Source organism: Protopterus annectens, chromosome 11.part0 (genome assembly GCF_019279795.1).
Source record: "Protopterus annectens isolate FY-2018-M chromosome 11.part0, PAN1.0, whole genome shotgun sequence".
NCBI lineage: Eukaryota > Metazoa > Chordata > Ceratodontiformes > Protopteridae > Protopterus > Protopterus annectens.
Window position 1 is genome coordinate 1,568,723,716 of NC_056745.1, and position 23,315 is coordinate 1,568,747,030.

At 45.6% G+C, this 23,315-nt stretch overlaps 1 protein-coding gene across 1 annotated transcript in view; it reads right to left on the reverse strand.

Moving 5' to 3' along the window:
- KLHDC10 (kelch domain containing 10) overlaps positions 1 to 23,315 on the reverse strand; it is a 1,235,840-nt gene that overhangs the window by 908,287 nt on the left and 304,238 nt on the right. Inside the window, exon 4 of the mRNA XM_044088850.1 lies at positions 12,666 to 12,814. Within this exon, the coding sequence (XP_043944785.1) occupies positions 12,666 to 12,814 (149 nt within the window). The remainder of the gene's footprint in view (positions 1 to 12,665; positions 12,815 to 23,315) is intronic.

The window sequence follows — 23,315 nt, forward strand, 5'->3', positions numbered from 1 at the left end:
CTCGTAGGCCTGGAAGGATTCTTCTTGGGTATCCGAATGCTCAGAATCCCCAGAGGCTTCATCCGAAGAGAGGTCGTCCACCTGCTCAGTTCTAGGCCTTTTCTCTGCAGGTGGCTGAGAACCCCTGTCCGGATGAGGCTGAGTCCACCTGATAAGGGAAATAAGATCTGCAGCCAGAGACATGATCTGCTTATCAGATGAAGGGGCCTGGGTAGCAGGCTTAGGATGGGCCTTGGCCTGACTGGCGGCCTTAGCACGTGCAAAGGCCTTGATGGACATGGATACAGGAGGCCTAGCAGCCCCACGTGCAGGCATAACCTTGTCCACCGAAATGGTGTCTGGTAGATCCAGAACTTTGGTTTCCGGAGGAAAATCAACAACCGGCATCGGAGAGATCTCTGAGACCGAAGGTCGTGTTAACGCTGTGTCGGCGGCCTGGAGTGGTGGATTTACCACTTCCGAAGGGACCGGAGCACTAGCAGAGGGTTTAGGAGTAGCATCGGTAGTGGACGCGGGCCGAGGGTGTCGGTCCCGGTCCTTGCGTTTTTTAGCAGATTGGGTTGTCGGTTGATCCGACGGCATGATATATGCAAAAGATTCACCGAAAAAGTTCTCGGCGAATTCTGCCCAGGGACTGAGAGTGTGCTTATTAAAGCAAGCACAGGCCGAGACGTCGTGGTCTGGGCCCAGGCAAAGAAGGCAGAGAGAATGGAAGTCCTTATGAGGTATTTGTTTACCACAAGACAAACAATTATTAACTTTCTCAATTTGTTCTGACATCAGCTGAGGCAAGAATAAATGTTCCCCAACGGGGTACTTAGCTTTTAAATGACTTCGGTACTGAAAACTCAGGAGCTGACCGACCGGCACTTGCGAACTGCTTCTGCTTCGGGCACCGCGCGGCAAGAAAGACTGAAGAAGATGGCGTCGGCCGATGCCTTTATACTCCAGCCGTTGTGACGTCAGAGAGGAGGCGACACCAGCCGACGCCGGACCCAGACTTTGGAATTCGGCCGACCGAGGGCTGCCTGAGGCAGGACAACCCATATGTTATGACTGCAGTTGCATTCTTGAAGGACATCATGCAGCCGACGCCATTACATCAGTTTTTCTTGCCCCAGATGTCAGGTGCCCCCCAAATGGTGAGCAAAATATATAAATTATATATATGTAGAATAAAAAACACAAAACATATACCTCCAAACAAGTAAATACACCAAAAAGGCGTTTAAAGATAGTAACAGAAATGAGAGGTATAGTTAGAGAAAAAACAGGGGGCTTGAGGGAGGGTAACCAGGACTGCAACAGTGAATACACTCAACATAGACATTTATGGTAAGTGCACACAACTGTATTATGTTCTTCGTGTTTCACTGTTGCAGTCACTACATTTGGGTAGAATCCCAAAGCTATGGTTGGGGAGGATGGATTTATACAGTATTAGGAACAGCTATAAGGCCCTGCAGGACAGCAGTGGCAAAGCCTGCTCTGGATTTAGAGAAGAGAGGTAAATGGTAATGTTTGGTGAACTTATGAACTGAGCTCCAGGTAGCAGCTTCTAGAATGTCTCTGGTAGGAACCCCTCTGAGAAAGGCTGTAGAAGTAGATGCAGCCCTGGTGGAATAAGATCTGTTCCCCTTGGGGACAGGTTTACCATGGAGCATTGAGCAGAAACTAATACAATGGCTTATCCATTTGGACAGTCTGCTTTGAAATAGCCTTTCCCTCTGCCCCTTCAGCAAATACCACCAGTAATTGTTCAGATTTTCATAGAGATTTTGTCCTGTTTAAGTAGAATCGTAGCTGTCTGTGCACATCCAATGAATGCAGAATCTGCTCACCCTTGTTCTGTGGATTTGGGAAGAAAGTTGGCAGATGAATGGTCTGATTAAGGGCCACACTAGATACCACTTTAGGCATAAAGGATGGATTGGTCCTGACAGCCACCCTATCCGGGTAAAAAAATAATGAAAGGCTCCACACTACAGTTCTGAAAGCCTTCTAGGTGAAGTGACTGCTAAAAGAAAAGCAGTTTTCCAAGAGAGAAATTTTAGGTCTGCAGTAGCAGCTGGCTCAAAAGGAGGTAGAGTGAGTTTTTCCAACACAAAATTGAGGTCCCATGCAGGAGTTGGTGCTCTCCTGGGAGGTCTTAAATTTTTGGCCCCTCTGAGATGCTGTTTTAGCAGAGGATGAGAGAAGAGGGGAGGGTTCTGTGTTGTAATGAGCTGAAATAGCAGAGGCATGGATTTTTATGGAAGAAAAGGATAGGCCCTTGTGAAGCATCTCAGTTAAGTACTGCAGAATCTGAGGAATATTGGGCATTGCTGTGCTTATTCCTTGTGCTTGGTTCTGGGCACAGAATCTTTTCCATTTGTCAGCATAAAATTTTCTAGTACTAGGCCTTCTAGCCTCCAAAATGACATCCATCACAGGTTTGCTGAGAGATGTAACTGGTGAGATTAGTTGATTAGCCATGCTGCAAGATTCAGAGTTTGGAGCAGAGTGTGCAGAACTTGATAATTCTGCTGAGATGGTAGGTAAGGTGTCTGAGGCGGGTACCACGGAGGAAGGTGCGACATATTGCGTAGCAGAGGATACCAGTGTTGGCGAGGCCAGTGTGGAGCAATCAGAATCATTTTTGGTTTTTCCTGTCTGACTTTTAGTAAGACCATGGAGAGCAGAGGCAGAGGGGGAAAGGCATAGACTGATAGATTTTTCCAGCTGAAGGATAGAGCATCCACTTTCCAAGCTTTTTTTGTGATTAATTTTTGTGCAGAATTTGTCCAACTGATAGTTTTGGGGTGAGGCAAAAAGATCTATGTCTGGACTCCCCCATTTGCATGTTAACATGCTGAAGATTTGTGGATCCAGTTTCCATTTGTGTGGGTCCATAAGATTTCTGCTTAGTCTGCTAGAGTATTTTGCTTTCCTGGCAGGAACTGAGCTTGTAGATGTATTTGATAAGTCAAGGCCGTGTTCTACAATGCCATGGCTAGTCTGCAAAGGGGGTAGGAATGGGTACCCCCCTGTATGTTTATGTACCACATGACTGTGGTGTTGTCCGTCTTTATCAGTAGTTGTCCTGGATGAAAATAGTCCTTGAAGGCTGTCACAGCATTCTGTACAGCTAGCATCTCTTTCTGAATGATATGTAGGTGCATTTGATTTGGGATCCATTGGCCCTGAATGCATCTCCTTGCCAGATGCACCTCCAAGCATAATCTGATGCAGCTGTAGTCAGGGTTTGGGTGGCAGGGCGTGGAATGAATGACAGCCCCTTGTTTTGGTGGCAGGCCTCTGCCCACCATACGAACTCTAGCTGCAGGCAAGGAATGATAGGAATCATTGTTTCCAGGCTGTGACAATGTTGATTCCATAAGCTTTTTAGGTACCACTGAAGTTTCCTCATATGCAGTCTTGCATATGGAATTAGAAGAATGCAAGAGGCCATGAACCCCAAGACCTGCAGAATTTGTCTTGCAGATAGCTGGGTTTTTGTGGCCACCTGTTTGAAGTAAGTCATCAATTGAATTTGTTTTTCTGGCGTAAGGTTAAGTTATCTGAGCAGTTGTATTTAAGCTTGCCTCCAGAAATGTAATTTGACAGGGTACCAGCTGTGATTTCTTTTTGTTTATGGTGTACCCTAGACAAGTTAGAAGCCTTTTTACAAACACCAGATGTTTTAGAAGTGTGTCCTTGTTTTCTGCCTGAATTAGACAATCGTCCAGGTATGGATAAATATGAATATTTCTTTGCCTGCAAAAATGCAATTACTGGTGCCAGGCACTTTGTGAATACCCTGGGCACAGTAGATAAGCCAAAGGGCAGTGCAGAGAACTGGTAATGCAAATAGCCTGCTTTGAAGCAGAGGTACCTTCTGCAAAATTCCCCGATTGGGATATGCAGGTAACCCTCTTAAGTATAGCATTACCAACCAGGCATCCTTGCCTAGCATAGGTAGTAACTGTTGGAGAGTCAGCATCTTCAATTTTGGAATGTCCAGAAATGTATTTAGAATGGATAAGTCAAGAATTGGATGCCATGATTTGTCTTTTCTGGGTACCAGGAAAAGTCTTGAATAAAAACCTTGTCCCTTTTCCTTTTCTGGTACTGGTTGAATAGCCCCCATATTCATGAGGGACATAACTTGTTTCTGTGCCTCTGCCCACTGATTTGGAGGCAGATCTGGCCATCCATTTGGGATTGGCAACATGTGGAAATGAAACCTGTATCCCTGGGATACTATATTTAAAACCCATTTGCCTGGGTAATCAGTTGCCAGTTTCGTGCATGAAGTGCCAGTTATCCCCCCAAAGGGGCGGCCAAAAGATAAGTGTTTGGTGATTGCAGTGGAAAGTCACTGAGACTGTTTTCTGTAGGAAGGTGCCTTGTTACTTCCAGATTTGGAGGTGGAGGCACCACATTGCTTTGTTCTATAAGTTCCTTGCGAGTGAAACCTGCAGCCTTTGGAATGTTTGGGTTTGACCTGAGCGGCTTTAGTGGGTACAGGAAAGGACCAGTTCTTTGTAGGCCAGTGCCTACTGAACCTGGGTGGCTGCATTTGTAGGAAATATTCTACAGTTTGCATAGATTTAGCTTTATCTTCCATCTTTTTCAAAACTTCTTCAGCCTTACTACCAAATAGACTGTCCTGTTGTAATGGAGCATCCAACAATTTTGCTTTAACATAGTCAGGCAGATTTTGCTCCTTGAGCCAAGCATGCTTTCTTATCACAAATCCAGTTACAGCAGCCATGCAAGAGGCCTCCAAGGAATCAAAACCACATTGCAAAGTATGTTTTCCAACTTGTTCAGCTGCATGCAATAAATCCTGCAACTCTCTTTTCCACACAGTCAGAAATCAACATAATTTCCTGTTTAAGTAAACCCATGACATGCTGTTGATATTTAAGCATATGAAATTGACAGTTTAAAGTCCCGATTGCCAAGGTTGCAGACGTGTAAACCTTCTTACCCCATCTATCCAGTGCCCTGGAATTTCTATCAGAAGGGGTAGGATTTTTAGCAGTAGAAGCCTTAATGCCCTTGGGACCTTGAGAAATGGTTTCAGGGTCAGCAGTAGGGTTTTTAAAGAGGAATTTGCGGGAGTCAGGAACCCTGTAATATCTGTCTGGCTTACTAGGAGCCGGAGGCAGGGAATCAGGAGTCATACTGGACTCTGAGAAAACATAATCAACAATGTCTAGAACAGGAGGTATAGCCAAAGGCCTATGCTGAGGAAGAAGGAGGAAATCCCAAAGTCTCTTTTTAGATTCTGAGAAATTCTGACTCTCCCAATGAAAGTGTTCCTTTAAGGTATGCAAAGTTTCTCCCAAATAAAAATCCTCAACAGGAAAAGCAGAAGGGATGGAATATTCTGCAAAAGAGTCCTTACAAGTGGAAATAGATAATTCCTGATCAGAACAGGAATCAAAATAAATAAAAACCTGATCTGAAGATTCTTAGTCAGTGCCTTGCCTAGGCCTCTTAGCAGGAGGGGGATGGGTACCCCTGATCAAACTAATTAAATCCTCAGCCATTTTGATCATTTGTTTTTTAGGCATTGGGGCCTGTACACATGGACCAAGCATCGTTTATTTTAGACAAAGTAGTAGTTTTTTACCTTAGTTTTGAAGATGGCATCGGTTTAATATACAAATCTTTAGGCCTGAAAACACCCTCAGAAGCTGGTGCCTGCTCAGCGGCTCCAGACCCATCTAAGTTAGAGACATTCTCGGGTTCAATACTTGAAGTATCTCGCGGCATACTGGACTCCGAATGGGTCTCAGTAGCGGCCTGCGAATCAAAAGTAGCGAGTATCAGGGGCTGCGAAAGAACCACACTGAGTACCGACGAACCAGCGACTCGTTTAGAAGCTCTGCCATCGGTTTTGGACCTCGACGGTCTGTCTCTGTCTTTCTTTGCATTTTTTAGGTATTCCAGTAGTTGGATTTCTAACAGACGACATTTCTGGATAGTTAAATCTCGAGCCAAAATATTTAGAAGCAAAAATATACAGACGTTTAATAGTGCGTTGATTAAATTTAGCACAAAATCGACAGCAAGGCACGTTGTGGTCAGGGCCTAGGCAAGGAATACAGTACAAATGAAAATACTTTTGAGGTATTTGCTTCCCACAAGTAATACAATTATTAACTTTTACTGATATCAGTAAGGAGCAAGAAAAAGTTTCCCCAACGGGGTACTTATCTTTTAGTTGAAGACTTCGGTTCTGAAACTCAAAAACGAAAATTTCAGGAGTCGGCCGACCGGCACTTGCGAACTGCTTCTGCTTCGGGTACCGTGCGGCAAGAAAAGACTGATGTAATGGCATCGGTTGCATGTTTTATACCCATGATGACCTAACGGCATGGAAGAAGGGACAGCAACCGACGCAGGACCCAATACTTTGTTAATCGGGCCGACTGAGGGCATCCTGCCAGCAGATTACCCAAATGTAATGCCTGCAACAGGAAGAACATCACTGATATGCAACTTGGTCTCATTCGGGGACCACATGCCTTGGACTGTCCTTCCCGAGGAATGCCCCCCACCCTAGCTGGGAAGCGTCTGTGGTGACCGTGGCTTGGGGAGGGGTTGTAGTAAACAAGAGTCCCTCAAGCAGTTCCAAAGAGTACATCCACTAGAGGAGGGACTCCCTGCCAGCTCTGCTGATACGTATTGGATGCATCAACGGTAGATCTAACAAAGACCACTGGACTGCTAAAGTCCACTATAGTACCCGCATATGTAGGCAAGCACAGGGAAGAAGAGTAATGGTGGCTGCCATGGAACCAAGGGCTCGTAGTATTGTCTCTGCTGAGGGGAGGTGTGACTGAGTGATGAAGAACACATGGAGTCATAAGCCCCAAATTTTTTCCAAGAAAAACCTTCATTTGCAAAGTATCTACCCTTGCTCCAATGTACTCTAGAACCTAGACTGGGTTCAAAGAAGACTTGGCTGTGTTGATAGTGATTCCCAAATGACCTGAAAACTGCCATGACCTTGGTAAACACCCTGGGGGCTGTGGTGAGAACAAAGGGTAGGGGGCTTGCAACTGATAATGATTGGCCCCAAGCAGGAAGCGGAGGAACCTCCTGGAGCATCTGTGAATCTTTATATGGTAATACGCATCCTGGAGATCTATCAAGCACATCCAGTCTTTCTCATGCAGGTAAGCAAGGATGGATTGCAACGTGACCATCCAGAACGTCTCTTTGGCAACTGACAGGTTGAGGGTGGAAAGATCCAGACTAAGTCTTGGGTCCCCCATCTTTTTTGGCACCAAAAAGAAACTGGAATAGATGGGCTGATGTGGACTGATCTTGAGGGATGGGTTGGATAGTAGCTTGTTTATTTTGAGCGCTGCTACCTCCCTTTGCACGGGTGGTGCATCTGGTATGGGTTCTGGGAGAAGAGAAGATACTACAAAGGGGAAGGAATAGCCTCTGGATATGATCTGAAGCATGCAACAGTCTGTTGACATGGACTCCCATGCCATTAGGTGCAATGAAAGATGACCCCCCCCCCCAACTGCCTTCCACAGTAGTCGGGCAACCCCTCAGTGCTGCTGCTCGGACCTGTCCATGAAAGATTCTCAAGACCCCATGTTCCTCGGACCCCCTCTGCCTCTGGCGTGGGGGTCTATCAAACAGGCCTGCCTCTGGGGGAAGATGAGTCGGGTTTCTATTAGATCGACGAAAACGCATTTTGTCGAATGCGTTTTTGTCGACACATGTAGGACAAACAGGCAAAACAGCGAAGTGGCTGTTCAGTGAATTCTTTCCCTGGGAAAGAAGTCGCTTGACCACTTCGTTGCTTTGCCGTGTTCTGAAGTGTAGTGTGGTCCCTTGTCCGGTATAGCTCCAGAGCGGGATTGTGCAATAGTTACTGACCTTAGGGTTAGGGTGCGGGTTAAGTTAAGTGCATATGTATGAAAGTGTTTACTGTTTTTTATTTTGCGTTAGATGTATGGTTGAGTTACGTGCGTATGTGTTTTCAGCTGTTTACTTTTGTTTTGGGGAGGTAAAATTGGGGTTAAGTTAAGTGTGTATGTGTTGGGAACGGTTTATATAAATGTGCGAGAGTTACTGACCTTAGGGTTAGGGTGCGGGTTAAGTTAAGTGCATATGTTTTAAAATGTTTACTGGGGTTTTTTTCATCAGATGTATGGTTGGGTTACGTGCATATGTGTATTTAGTTGTTTACTGGGTTTTCTTTGGGGGGGGGGATAATTAGGGTTAGGGTATGTGTTTGGAAGTTGTTTTTTTTTTTTTTTTTTTTTTTTTGGGGGGGGGGGGGGGGGTTGGAACAGTGGTTTCTTTCCCTAGGAAAGAAATCTCTGTTCTGTGGTTTCGACATTTCAGCTTTCGCTGAAAGTGTGTTGACTGAGCATCCCAGGAATTCTGAGACTTCCGGAACCACATCTTCTTTTGCCCTGGCTGATTCCTGGAGAAGGATCTTTAAGAGGGAGAGAAGCGGATCCCAATGGCAGTGTCTTCCCATCCTTTTCACTTTGGACCAACGTCTCATGAATGGTCTTCCTGAACAAGGAGAAACCATCATAAGGGGCATTCGCAAATGACTCCTTAAAGGGTTCCGTTAACTGACAACCTGGGCCAAGTGTGTCGCCTCATGGCAACGCAAGACCTGGCCGCCCTTGCTGCTCCTTCGGTGGCATGCGAAAGGAGACGCATGGAAGTGTTAGATGCCGCTTTTTAGAGTGGCCATCTGCATGGAGAATGTGCTTATCCACCAGCAACATGGACTCCAGGGGCAACTCAGCTAGCTCTTTGACAAGGTCGCACGGCAGTCAAGTGATGTGTGCCAAATAATTCGACGCCCTTATGGAAAAGGTGTCTGAAGCATACACCTGCTTCCTTAGACAATCCATTGTCCTGGACTCTATCGGGGGGATAGACAGTAGAACTTTCTTGTGTTAGTTCTTTCTTGGTGGCAGCTGCTACCTCCATAGCATCTACAGGGGACCCTTTGCTCCAGCTAGGCCTACCTGAAGGGGGACTTAGGATCTTGTCTGGATGTTTCAGAATTGGCTTCCATGCATGGGTGGTGATAAGGTCCACCAAGGGATCCAGAGGGGTGGGAGGGGACACCCAGGAAGTAGACGGGCCTGTGCCAAAGGCCTCCAGAAACACAGACTCGTCCAAGGTAGGCTTAGGGTGGACCCCCCCCCCCATTGGCGCAGGAGTTCCATGATGTCTCCAAAGGAGGCATCATCGAGGGGGTGATCTGAGGGAGCCTTCCCCTTCCTCCAAATCTATGGCCTCGGTGAGGGACTCTGGGGAGGTGTCCAGGTGCCTCCTTTTGCACATCTGTTTACGAGAAGCCTCTTTGCTGGGACTCTCCAGAGCGGACTCGCAAACTGCCGGCTGTTTCGCAAGGGGAACCACCTGGGGCATATCAGGCATGGGCTGTCCCCGAGTGGACAAAATGGCAGAATTTGCATCCAGAATCAAGGGAGTCAGACAGGAATCAGAGGAAATAGTCAGGGGCCTCGACCCACTCAAGAAAACCCGTTCCACTACATCGAATGCCGAAGGACAGCGAGCCTACTGGGACATGAGTAAAGAAGCAGCTCTCCTCGGAACTGATGGGGAAATCTAGGCAGAGCCCTGCATGCGCCAAGATGCCAAGGGGAGGGCCGTAACCTGACATGGTCGGAACAGATGGAAACACCACCTCAGATATGACACCCAGACTATGGCTCAGTGAGCTGCTCAGGTCCGAACTAGTTGGATCTGACGTGCTCAATGTAATGGCCAGCATCAAGGTACAAGCTACCATTGGCGCCGACCCCCCCGACTCAGAGACCTCTCAGATCCAAAGACTCCGATACCGGGGGTCAGATTGGAGAAGGAGTTATAGGGGTGAAAAAGGGAAGTGAGCTCCCTGCTCCAGGGGGAGAGGGGGCTGGCAAGACTCCCATCTGGATCTGTGGGCGAATGAATCTTCGCATCATTTTGTCCATCTCCGCTTAAACTTCTGGTGGAGCGTGACAATGATGCCAGTGACGTAGACCTGGAATGTCGGTGCACAGAGGCCCTTGAAGGTCTAGGCTCCAGTGAGAACCTTGGCGATCGGAGCTATGGACTGCCATGCCTAGAAATAGCCTGAAGTTTCTGAGGAGGACCCGATCGGTCCAGGGATCCCTTGCTCACCTTATCCCTGTACTTTTTAGATAGTTCCCCTTCCACAGACCTCTGTTCAGGAGGATGAGTCCCGGCCTGCGAGGAGGATGAAGTAGAAGCAGTCACAGCCTTGACTGGCATAGTCACGGGGATAGCCACCCCCAAAGCAGAAAGCAGTCCCTTCATAAGCTTGGCCTTGCTGTCTTTCACGGCCTTTGGATTAAAGCCCAGACAAATCGAGCAAGCAGTAGAAAGGTGAGGGCCCCCCCCCTAAGCACACAATGCACAAAGAGGGCCATCAGCTGGGGACAGCTTGTGGCCACACTCTGTGCACTTCCTAAAAACAGACTTGGTTTGTTCAGCCATGCCAAGGAAGAAGTACAAACTGTCTTTACCGACCAACCACACACAAAGTGGGGGGAAGAGTATCATGCTAACCTTTGTTTTTTTTTTTTCTTTCTTTTTTTTTTTTTTTTTTTAAATGCGATGCAACAATGAGGTAGGGGATGTAAAGGAAAGGGAAACCTGACCTAACACTACAAGGAAAAAAAAAAAAAAAAAAAAAACACATACCCAAAAAATTTGCTATGGAAAATTACCACGCCTGGAGCTTTTAGAGACCACGATGCTAGGCTAAGCCTCGGCAAACGACATCTGAGGGAAGGAAGGAGATGGAGGGGTATTTTGGGTAAGGGGAAGAGCTTGGAGCTCGGATCAGATGATGCTGCAGCTGCCATCTCGGAACCGATCCGAATATGCACAGGCTGAAGAGCAAATGAAGTAAACTACTTCAGATATACACACACACACACACACACACAAATATGTATAATACAAAACTATTTACTGGCAGGTACATCTACTGTATTTTACTGTAAAAAAACTGACCTCCGACAGAAAACATTTCTAATTTATGTGCCATACGATAAACTCGATAGACAAAAATAACATGACAGAATTCCACAGTATATACTGTAATAAGCTGCAAATGATGTAGATATTCTACAAAAGGGCCTTACAGAAACAGATGCTTGGTGCCAGAGCCATAGCCTCAAGCTCAATGCCAAGAAGTGTATAGTTATCCCCTTTGGGAAAAAATGCACCCATGAATTACCACATAGGTGGCAGTACACTAAACACCGAAAGTGTGGTAAGAGACTTAGGAACACAGGTGGACAGTGGTCTCACCTTCGATAACCACATCGCCACAACAGTCAGGAAATGCTTCTATGTTGCTCACCTCATCACTAAGGGCTTTTCATCCAGAAAAAGGAGGTCATTGTCCCATTGTACTCATCCCTCAACAGACCCATCATAGAGTTGTTCTGTCTTTCGGCTTTTAGGGGTTAGGGGTCGCTAAAGTGGAACTCCGGTCCGCTAATGATTGGTAGTTGATTTTTATGTGCTGAGTTACCAGCCCTGATGCACAACCTTCAAAGAAGGTACACCCATTCACGCATGTCTCCATGCAGAAGACGCTCTAGCTGAGAATCGAACCGGACAGTGTCTTACTGTGAGGCAACAACGCTACCGCAGCACCACCACCGCGAGTTACCATCATACAGTACAATGCCAAATTTGGTATGTACCTCAAGACATCTGCAACAAGTGGGAAGGCTACAGAAACACCCAACTAAAAGAATCACAGGCCTAAAGCAGATGCCCTATGCTGACCTTCTTAAAAAAAAAAAAAAAAAAAACTCCAGCCATACTCTGTCGCATATCGTCTACTCCAAAGCGATCTCTGCTTAACATACAAAGCCATTTCAAACCCAGAGCTGTTGGACATGCTAATCCCAATCCATCAGAGCCACATGCTCCAGGGACTTGAACCTTGTCATCACAATGAACAAAACATGCTGGAGGGATAGGTTCCTGACCCAGAGACTCCCCCATACTCTGGAAATACACTGCCCATACATGTTAAGCAGAGCGCCTCCCTTGGCCCTCTTCAAAAAGAACCTTGACGACTGGATGGGAGATAGGAAATTTATCCCAGGGATCATGTCAGTCACCCAGGGAGGTAAATATTGTGGGAAGAAATAGCCAGGGAACTGTTATGGCTAAGCTTGTACAGAACCTAGGGCCGATAGCCTAGTATCAAACTATGAACCTATGAATCAGTTGATAATGAGCACCGATTCAAATCCAGCAGAAGAGTTTGATACCCACAATGTCCATATGCAGTTTGTTTTAAAACTCAGTACCAAAGGGAACATTTAAAATGGCATTGTCCAAAGACTTATAAAAAAATAGGTCAGTAAGGTCTGAACACGCTATTAAGAATACCAGTCCAACATCATCAACTCTGAGGCTCTCAATAAGTTAGCCCAATATTCTTAGTGTATTTAAGAAACAGATCACTTCTTTTGAGGGTTTCTGATAATTAAATAGAATAAGTGAAAAAGTCAACACAGCACTCAAGAGGAAGTTGAATTTATTATGCAGCCAGTGCTGTAATCCATTACATTTTCAGTGATTATAAACATTTTCCTCCGCCACAAGCACCACCTTACCTTTCCTCTGGAAGATCATTTGGATGATTGTTTGGCCTCAGCTGTATCCACTCCCTAGTTTTAAGATCTAATCTGTGCAGATCCGTGCTGTAAATGTAGCCCGTTGTTCCTCCAAATATATACAGATAACCATTAATAATAACCATGGCCTAGAAAAAAAGGAAATGATGGTATAAATAATCACACTAAAAAAGAAGTTATGTACTTACCATAACGTTCCATGTTAGTAGTCCATCTCACCCTTCATTCTTTAAATATGGGATCGGAGCCGATCCTCAGCTCCTACTTGGCCTATTTACAAGCTGGAAGACTTCTTGTTGGCTCGTGGCTAGGTAGGTATCCCATGGTACACCAGTACAATCCCCATATCTTGTTTGCTGCTGACTAGAAAAAAATAAACAGCCCAAAGAAAAATCCAACTAAATAAATAATGAAATTAGTATTTTTCTGTCTCCAGGTACATCCAGGATGGGGGAAGGAGGGCAGGTTCGAAAGAATGCAGGGCGAGATGGACTACTAACATGGAACATTATGGTAAGTACATAACTTCTTTATGTTAAGCAGTCCTACTCACCTTCATTCTTTACACCCTAGCACCTTATCCTTGGGTGGCTCAACGAAAAATACTCAAGTACTGTGGAATCAAAGGAAGCTCTGCCCCTGGAGATTAAATCCAATTTGTAATGAGTAATAAAAGTGTGAGGGGTAGCCCATGTAGCAGCCGCACAAATATTGTGAAAAGGAACCCTGGCTTGAAAGGCTGCAGAGGTAGACTGAGATCTGGTAGAATGAGCCTGGATTTTAAAGGGTAAAGCTTTGTCCTCAGAACTGTAAACTTAAGCTATAGAGCTAGAAATCCAGTTAGAGAGAGTCACTTTGGAAACTGGTAAGCCCAACCTGGATTCGGAGAAGGAAATGGACCACTGATGTGATTTTCTAATGTCTTTAGTCCAGTGCGAATAAAAACATAATTGTCTACGGACATCCAGTTGGTGAAACTTGTACTCAGCTGCATTGGAGTGATTCGGAAAGAAAACTGGAAGCTTTATCTATGGACTGATTCAATGTGGCCTGGGAACAGACCTTGGGGACAAAGGAAGGGTTAAGTATGAGGGGACACCCTGTCTTTATGAAAAATCAGATAAGGCGGTTTAACAGACAAGGCTTACAATTCTGACACCCATCTAGAAGACGTGATAGCCACCAAAAACAACGTCTTCCAAGACACGAACTTCAAAGAGCATGAATGAGAAGGCTCAAAGGGCGATGTCAATTTTGATAACACAAAGTTTAAATCCCATGAGGCCACAGGCTCCTGAACCGGAGGTCTAAGCAAAGTGGCACCTTTAAGGAAGGTTTTGGCACAATTTATGAGATATCAAGTTGGAATCTGGAAACCCCAAGTGGAAATGTGAAATCGCTGCCAACTAGACTCTGATGGTGGCAGCCTCAGATCCTTGGCGAAATAGTTCAGAGGGATATTCCAAAACCACAGGAATGGAGGCAGTGAAGGGGTCAACATCCATTTTCTCTGCCCAAAGAAAGAATATTTTCCATTTACTTGAATAAAGTTCCATAGTAGAAGGTTTATGAGAAGACATAAGGATGAGTCACGGAAGGCGAGAAGTCGTGAAGCCTGACTACGGATGGAACTGGAGCAGCCACACTGTCAAATTGAGGGTGTGTAATGAGGTGTGAAGTGAACCTGACATGTGAGTCAACAGGTCTGGAACTGGGTCCAGAATTCAAGGATAGTCCAGGAGAAGAGGCCCGAGGAAGGGGAACCAAACCTGACGAGGCCAGAGGATTCAACTTGGCTTCCCAGCTGTTTCGCTTTCTGAATCACCTTCGGAATGAGAGGAAAGGGAGAAAAAGCATACAGGATACCCAAGGGCGAATCGTGAACAAGTGCGTTTCTGGGTGACTCCCCAGAGGGGGGATGACAGAAAAGTAGCTGCTGCACTTGGCATTGATTGGACTGGCAGAGGTTGCAGCAAGGCTGTCCCCACCTGCGGAAAATCTGTTCTGCTGTTTCCCGTTTCAGAGACCACTCATGAGGCATCAGAATCGCCGGGCTGAGCTTGTTGGCTATCACGTTGGTCATCCCTAGAATGCGAGTCTCCACCAGAAAGCACTGGGGAGATATTGCCCATTCCCAAACTCGCATGGTCTCTCGACAGAGTGGGTAAAATCTGGTTTCACCCTGTTTGTTGATATACCATACTACAGACATGTTGTCTGACTGTATTGCAATAGTCCCCAGAGAAAGGTCGTGAAGTGCTTGCAATGCTTGAAGCACCACCCTCATCTCTAGAATTTTGATATGCAGGTGGGCCTTGTGGTCTTGCCATGTGCCTTGGACAGTCCTGCCTAGATAATGCCCCTCCCCACCTGTGAGGCATCTTTGTTCACAGTGGCAGTGGGTTGGCGAGGAACAATTGAAGAGTGCGTAGTCAGTTGACTGGGTAATGTCCACCAAAGGAGGTCCTTCTAGCAAGATTCTGTCAGTAGAATGTGATGGGATAATGGAAAGTGCTGAAAGGACCATTGGGACAAGAGCCGCTGAAGAATTCTCATGTGTAACCTGGCTAGTGGTACTAATAGTATGGTGGAAGCCATGGTCCCAAGGAGCTGTAGAACGATCTTGGCTATGACCCTTCGCAAGGTAAGAAGAAAGTGAACTTGAAACACCAGGTTTTGTGCCCTTTTGGCAGGAAGACTAACCACCTTGTTTACTGTTTATCTCTGGGCCTATAAAATTCACAGATTGAGGGCAATAAGGCAGATTTTTCCCAAATTAGAGATATTCCCAATTGGGGACAAAGCTGAATATGCTCTGAAGGAGTAGATGCCTGGTGGAGGCACTCAGGAGTCAGTCGTCCAAATAAGGAAACACCTGGAATCCTGTCACTACTGCCATACATTTGGTGAACACCCAGGAGGCTGTGGTGAGACCAAAGGGCAGAGCACGGAACTGGAAGTGACTAGCTCCCAGCCGAAAGCGTAGATGACTCCTTGACGCCCTGTCCATTTTTACATAAGCGTCTTGGAGATCTTTTGAGCACATCCAATTGTCTTTCCCTAACAACGGGACTACAGACTGCAGTGTTACCATCTGGAACTTGTCCTTCTTTACTGATTCGTTCAATCTGCTGAGGTCTAGAATGGGTCTCCAGTCCCCTGTACGTTTTGACACTAGAAAGAATCTGGAGTAAGTTCTGAATCCTATTTGGTCTGCTGGGATGGTCTGGATGACTCTTTTTGACGGCAACTTGTTAGCCTCCACAGTTGCCTGATCCCTGTGATTGGGTGCAACATCTGGGATCTTCTTGGGAACAAAGTGTGGAAGAGAAAAGGGTATTACATAACCTCTGCTAATAATTCTTTGTACCCACTTGTCTTGAGTGATACTTAGCCAGGCTTCTGGATACAAAGAAATGCGACCCCCGACCGGCCCCAGAGAAGCACAGCCCGGTCCCACATTAGGAGCGCTGATAAGGCCAGTCCCGAAAGGAATCGCAACCTCCCTGGTTTTGAAGACCACCCCTGCCTCTAGGGTGACGTCTACCATTTCCTCCCCCTCCTCTGACTCTGAAGGAGTCGTCACCCTGTGCTTCCTGGAAAAAAAATCTGTGACTTCTTGAACCACATTTTACCGGCCCTCTGACCCTTAGGGCATAGTCTACAGGGAACAGTAAAACATACTCCCACGGCAGAGAGTATTTTCCTTCTTGCTCGCACCGGGTGAGAGTGTCCTTTACTTTGGATCCAAACAATGAAGAACTGTCGAATGGGGCATTGGTAAAGGTAGACAAACAGCTCCGCAAAGTTACACAAATGCATCCAGGAATGACGCCTCAAGGAAATTCCTGAACCCGCTGCCCTACTCGCAACATCGGCCACAATATACGAAATGAGCCACATGAAGGCGTTAACGATAGAAGTCAAGGTGGTCAACTGGGCAGAAACCTTGTCAGGGACTCCCTCAGTACATGTACCTTGCATAGAATCTCCTAACTCTTTAAGGAGATCTCTCTGGAGCCTAGTAAAGTGAGCAAGGTAATTCAGCGATCTAAGGGTAAATGCCTCTGAAGAGAAGATACACTTCCCATATCTGTCAATCGTTCGAGACTCCTTATTCGGTGGATGAACAGAAGTCTCAGCTAACTCCTTCTTAGCGGCCGCCACCACCATGGCATCTACAGCCACACCTTTAGATAAAAAGTCTTTTCCTGGAGGGGAAGAAAGGAACTTGTTTGGTCTCCTGGGAACTGGCTCCATGGCATCAGGAGTATCCCACACCTTTCAACTAAATAAATCCATCAGTTCATCGAAAGGTGGAGACACCCAAGAGGCAGAAGGTTGAGACCCGAAAGCCTTCGGGTACACAGACTCCTCATCAGAAGGGGTGACAGTGGGCCAGTCATACCTCTGTTTCAAGATCTTCAGGATGTCTACGAAGGAGACATCATCAGAGGATGACTTGGGGGACCCTTCAGACTCCTCAAAGTCAGTGTCAGAGACTCATCCTGGGAGTCTACATGCTTCCTCTTACAAGTCGTCTTCCGTGGGGGCTCCTCGGAATGACATTCCGGGGAGGTCTTGTAAGAATGGGGGCCACCGGCCTGTGGCTCCTGAAGCTGGGGGGTCTCTGCTGCCGCTGGAGGGAGTAGGAGCTGAGACAGAAGTAGGTGCTATGGGGGGAAGAGTGCCGGTAACCCCAGTAGGAGCTGATGGTCGGGACAGCACACTCCTCATCATCTCGAAAGCCAACCTCTCCGGCTCGAGGAGACAGAGGATGCTGACGGAGCCAGAGCCATTGGCTCAGAAATAGATGCAGGGTCAGAACTCACCCCTAGCCGACATGCCGAGAGGAAGACTTGGAAACCTTAGAAGTTCGGTTCCAAGCATCACTGTTGGGGCCAACCGGAGAGCTTCGACCCCTGGACACTATGGATGGCACCGAAAGTGTCGGAGCAGAACTCTGCTCCAAAACAGCCACAATTGGAGCTGGAGCAGAGGGTTCCATCGGTGGTACCAAGCACTCTGGCTCCCAAAAACCAGCATGGCTCGGAGGAGGAATGAACACAAAGGGTTGAACGGGCTTGAGTGGCTCCGGAGCCGACTGGGTCAGAGCAAACAACAATTTAGGCAAAGCAGACTTCAAAAGTCTCTGCACTACCCTCTCCACGTCGTCTTCCGATAAACTCCTGGAAGACCTGGGTGACATGGTAGGATATCGAGAATTTGAAGGTACAGGAGACTTCACTAACAAGGAGACCGGTAGAGGTTCCATAGACCGGCTCCGAGAAGTAGTCTCAAGAGTCCCAGCGGTTGGCTCTGAAAAACTTGGAACCGACCCAGCAACAACAATGCCACTCTCAGTCGGCTCCGAGGTCTGTGGAGCCGATCAGACAGTTTTCACAACTTTAAGAGGTGGCTCCGAGATACCAGCCAGTGCCGGGGAGGGCCTCTTGGCAGATTTAGACTTTCCTTTAGCATATTTGGATGATGAGGAGGAACTAGACAAGTCTTTCTTGAAGGCTCGAAGGAAGGTTTAAGGAGACCTTTTAGTATTAACTTATTCTTCCTTTCCTGCAACACCCTGGGACTAAAGACATGACAGGATAAACAGGTCACCTGCAAATGGATGGCCCCAAAACAGTAAACACAATTACCGTGACCATCCATTAAGGACATCTTTTGAAAGCACTTAACACATTTCTTGAAGCCGGATGGCTTATGCTCCTTACTCTCTTTAGACATTTCTCAAATCAATAGAACACATGCACACAGAGAAAAAAAAAGGAGGAGGAGGACTAGATCCTCTAACTTAAACGGGTCTGGCCCGGGCAAGAGGGGATAGGGTCTTCTAACTTAAACAGACCCAACAGTTATAAGGGAGAATAGCACACTCAACAGAACAGTGGGGAATAACAGTACAAGTCAACTGCAAAAACAAAGAGAACGAAGTTCTGTCAACAATATTAGCAATACGATGCTAACAGCAAATTAATAACTAAATAGCAAGCGGAAACCACCAAATTCTATTTAAACACACAGAATACTAGTGTGCAAAAAACACCTACTTTAATCCAAATAGCAAGCCTGGTACAAGGGATACCAAGAAGAAATAACGGCCAAAGGCCAAAAATTGCACCAAATGGCACAAATATAAGATAACTTTATACTACAATTGAATACTACAAACAGTAACGACTTAACTGTATAGAACCAAATATCTAATCTAAGCTAAACAGTGAAGAAAACTTTGAAAAAGTTGAAAATACGCAAACACTTAGCCAGAGCCAAAGAGAAGCACAACAGAACTCATTGACGCAGCAAACAAGATCTGGGGATTGTACTGGTGCACCATGGGATACCTACCTAGCCACGAGCCAACAAGAAGTCTTCCAGCTTGTAAATAGGCCGAATCGGAGCAGAGGATCAGCTCCAATCCCATATGTAAAGTATGAAGGTGAGATAGGACTACTTAACATTCAACTTTTTCCTCAACTGCTCCTCTCAACAATGTTAAAAAAGGAAGGACACAGTACCCCCCTACAAAATCTATAATTTTATATCCTCAAATGTATTTAAATCATCCAAAAAGTCTGGAATTCAAATGAGAAGTGAAGTGAGCCTCATGTAAATTGGATAAAAAAGACTCAATATCTGAACCGAGGTACAGAATGCATAAGATGAGTATTGGTGTTTGTCTGTATAAAAAGCACAAATATGAAATGCCCTAAAAGCTTAATGTGCACCAATATACCTAAGAAAAAATATAGTTACGTGAAGTACTCACCATAAAACTAGACATTCAAGAATGCACTCTTGCAGCAGCAACTTACGCACATAACTTTTGCTATAAACTGCTGTAACACTTCAGTAACTTATTCTATCCTAATGTACTAAGACCCGAGTAGCTGGTCCTACTGTAGTGTTGTCATAGGTCTCATCTGTATTGAGTGTTGTGGCTTTCTACAGGCAACAATGAACATACCCTCATGAAGTATGAAGCCAATGACTTAGAAGCCATGCAAATGGAGCTCTATGGTCCACTTAACTCCACCCGAAGAAGGGAAGCTCCTCAGTTGGCAAGGTTTAAAAATCTACCATAGTGCTTAAGTAGCTCATATAAACAAAAGTTGCATGCTTACCATAATGCGCTTACCATAATGCGAGATCTGCAGAAATACGGCCATCCTCCATAAAGTCCTACAAATAAGGCTGCAGGCATTAGAAGCCTCACACTTTCACAAAGCACTTCCAGAACAGCAAACTTAAATTTATGTTCATTCCTATTTTCAGTTACATGCTTGGCCAGTGCATTAGTTTCCCTTTCTTGACATCACCTGCATGTTCCAAAATTCTCTCCCTTAAACTACAGTTAGTTTTGCCAATACAGTAACAATCACAGGTCATGCAGGTAGCACAATAAACCACATTCTCAGTGTTGCAACTTGCAAAACATTTCAATTCCAACCTCCTATTCATATATTTTAGGTAGCGAGTAGATGTATTACATTACACAACTCACCAGCATTAGCTGAAAGTCTTATTGGTAACATGAATTTGTGCATAACAAAAATCCCTTTGCTAATCATTTATGTTGCTACAAACGATTTGTCGATTATCTTCTTGAGGCTTGGTGATTTAGTGAATCTGACAGAATGTGCAGAACTTAGGTGGATTGTCAGTCTAAATGCTGACAAACACCCAAGGCTTGAATGGGCGTGTTTCCATTAAACCTGCTTTAAAAGGGAGAAACTTACCTCATTGAACTTTTCAATTAGACATGTCATGTGAATGGCGCACAGCGACAGTTATCCCACTCCACAAAGGGGGAGCCACCGCAGATCCCGGAAACTACCGCCCCATTAGCCTAACAAGCCTGGTCTGCAAGGCCATGGAGCGTATCATCATGGAACTTATAAACAATGACATTGGTAATCTCCAAACTCAGGACCCCACCCAGTTCGGGTTTGTAAAAGGCAGATCATGTCTCCTAAACCTGACAGATTTCTTTGAAGTAGTCACCAAAGCCGTAGATGAGGGTAAGGTGGTTCACACAGCCTATCTAGATCTCGCCAAGGCTTTTGACACCATCTTCCACTCTGGAATTACAGATAAACTCACTAAACTAGGTATAAATCCCTATGTCACAAGATGGGTTGCCAACTGGCTCACTGACAGAACCCACACAGTGAAAGTAGCAGACTCCAATCCAGCTTCAGACCAGTGACAAGTGGAGTACCACAGGGTTCAGTCCTGGGTCCTCTCCTGTTTGGTATCTACTGCTCTGAAGTACAGGCCAACACAAAAGGTCTTTGGCTAATGAAGTTCGCAGATGACTGCAAACTAGGAGCCATAATCAAAACTCCAAAAGATGTGGGCATCCTACAAAAGGGCCTTGCTGAGACAGATGCCTGGTGTCAAAGCCATGGCCTCGAGCTCAAAGCCAAAAAGTGCATTGTCATTCCTTTTGGTAAAAACTCAGTACCTATGAACTACCACATAAGTGGTAGTCTACTTAACACCGAAAGTGTAATGAGACCTTGGGACACAGGTGGACAGTAGTCTCTCCTTTGATAATCACATCACCACAGTAGTCAGGAAATCCTTTTATGTGGCACACCTCATCACAAAAGGTTTCTCATCCAGGAAAAAAAGAGGTCATTGTTCCCCTCTACTCATCACTCATTAGACCCATTATAGAGTACAATGCCCCTTTAGATATGTACCTCACAAGACATGTACAACTGGAAAGGCCACAGAAATACCTCACAAATAGGATTACCGGCCTCAAAGAGATGCCCTATGCAGACAGTCTCAAAAAACTGCAGCTTTACTCCGTTGCATATAGTCTACTCAGAGGCGATCTCTGCCTAACACACAAAGCTATGTCAAACCCAGAGCTTTTAGACATGCTCCACTTAAAGAAATCCCAATCCCTACGAGCTACACGCTCTAGGGACCTAAACCTCGTCACCACAATAAACAGAACATGCTGGAGGGATAGATTCCTGTCCCAGAGACTTCCCATACTCTGGAACAAACTACCTGTCTATATCAAACAAAGCTCCTCATTAGCACTGTTCAAGAAAAATCTTGATGATTGGATGGGAGATGGGAACTTCACCCCAGGGATCACTTCTGTGGCTCTGCTCGACAGTGGCACAGGAAAATTATTTTCTTGGGTGGCGAAAGCAAGGGTACCTTTGGTTAGGCTTATATAGGCCCTAGAGCCAATAGCCTAGTACCTAACGATGAACCTATGAACCTATAATGTAACTGGTTGTCTTGACTGTTTTTATTGCAAGTCTGATGAGGCAGCAGTTTTGCTACGAAAACTTTGTACATTAAATAAAGAAGTTACGTTCTCACCATAACAGTCCATCTAAGTAGTTATACTTCATTTTCTGCAACCTGTGGGTAATCGGATCCATATCGGATCCGATAACATTTTTTCAAGCATCTGCTCAAAGCTCCTCCCCTTACCCATAATCCCTCACATCTCCTACCTTCCCTCAAACTGAGTTTGCCACTATTCAAACTATTAGCAACTCAATAACACTAACCTAGAACAGGTTAGGGGGAAGGAGGGTGGGACAGTTGCAGAAAATTAAGTATAACTACACAGATGGAATGTTATGGTGAGTACATAACTTCTTTATCTGAAGTAGTTAACTTAATTTATCTGCAACCTATGGGACAGAGTTCCCAGCTACTAAAACTCCTGGGAGGCCCTCATGGAAGGATATTCCTGAGCACTGCAGAGCCAAAGGATGCTCTCCCTCTAGAGATCAAATCCAACTTATAATGAAAAATAAATGTATGCGACCTTGCCCAGGTCGCTGCTGCACAGATATCATCCAGAGTGACCCTAGACCAAAAAGCAGAAGTTGCCATAGATCTGGTAGAATAAGCTTTAATAGGACCAGGTGGGGACAGACCTTTATCCCTATAGACTTGCAGTATACACCTTGTAATCCATCTGACCAAGGACACCTTGGAAATGGCCTTGCCCAAAAAGTGTCTGGAAAAGGACACAAACAGTTGGTCAGACTTACGGAATTGTTTAGTCCTGTGTAAACAGAAACAAAGCTGTCTATGAACATCTAGCAAATGCAGCTTATATTCTCCCTTATTCTGGAAATTTGGAAAGAACACAGGCAGATTAATCATCTGGTTAATATTTGATTCAGAAGCAACTTTCAGTAAGAAAGAAGGGTTCGTGCGGACCGAAACCCTGTCTTTATGAAAGATCAAGTAACGGGGCATGGCAGGCTAAGCTTGGATATCAGAAACCCTTCTGGCTGAGGTAATGGCCACTAGAAAAGCTGTCTTCTAGGACAGGAATTTCAAATCTACTGACGCTGCTGGTTCAAATGGGGGTGCCACCAACACCTGTAGAACTAAGGTAAGGTCCCAAGGAGGGACGGAATCCTTCACCGGGGGACGCAAAAGAAAAGTACCTTTCAGAAAAGCCTTGCACAATCTCAAAGAGGCCAGAGCATTCAGATTTTCGCCGACTTGAAAATTAGATATGGCTGCCAGTTGTACTTTCACCGCAGAGGAACTAGCCCCTTGTTGGAAAATATAGGACAAAAACTCCAACACTGTAGGAACTGGGGGCGTAAATGG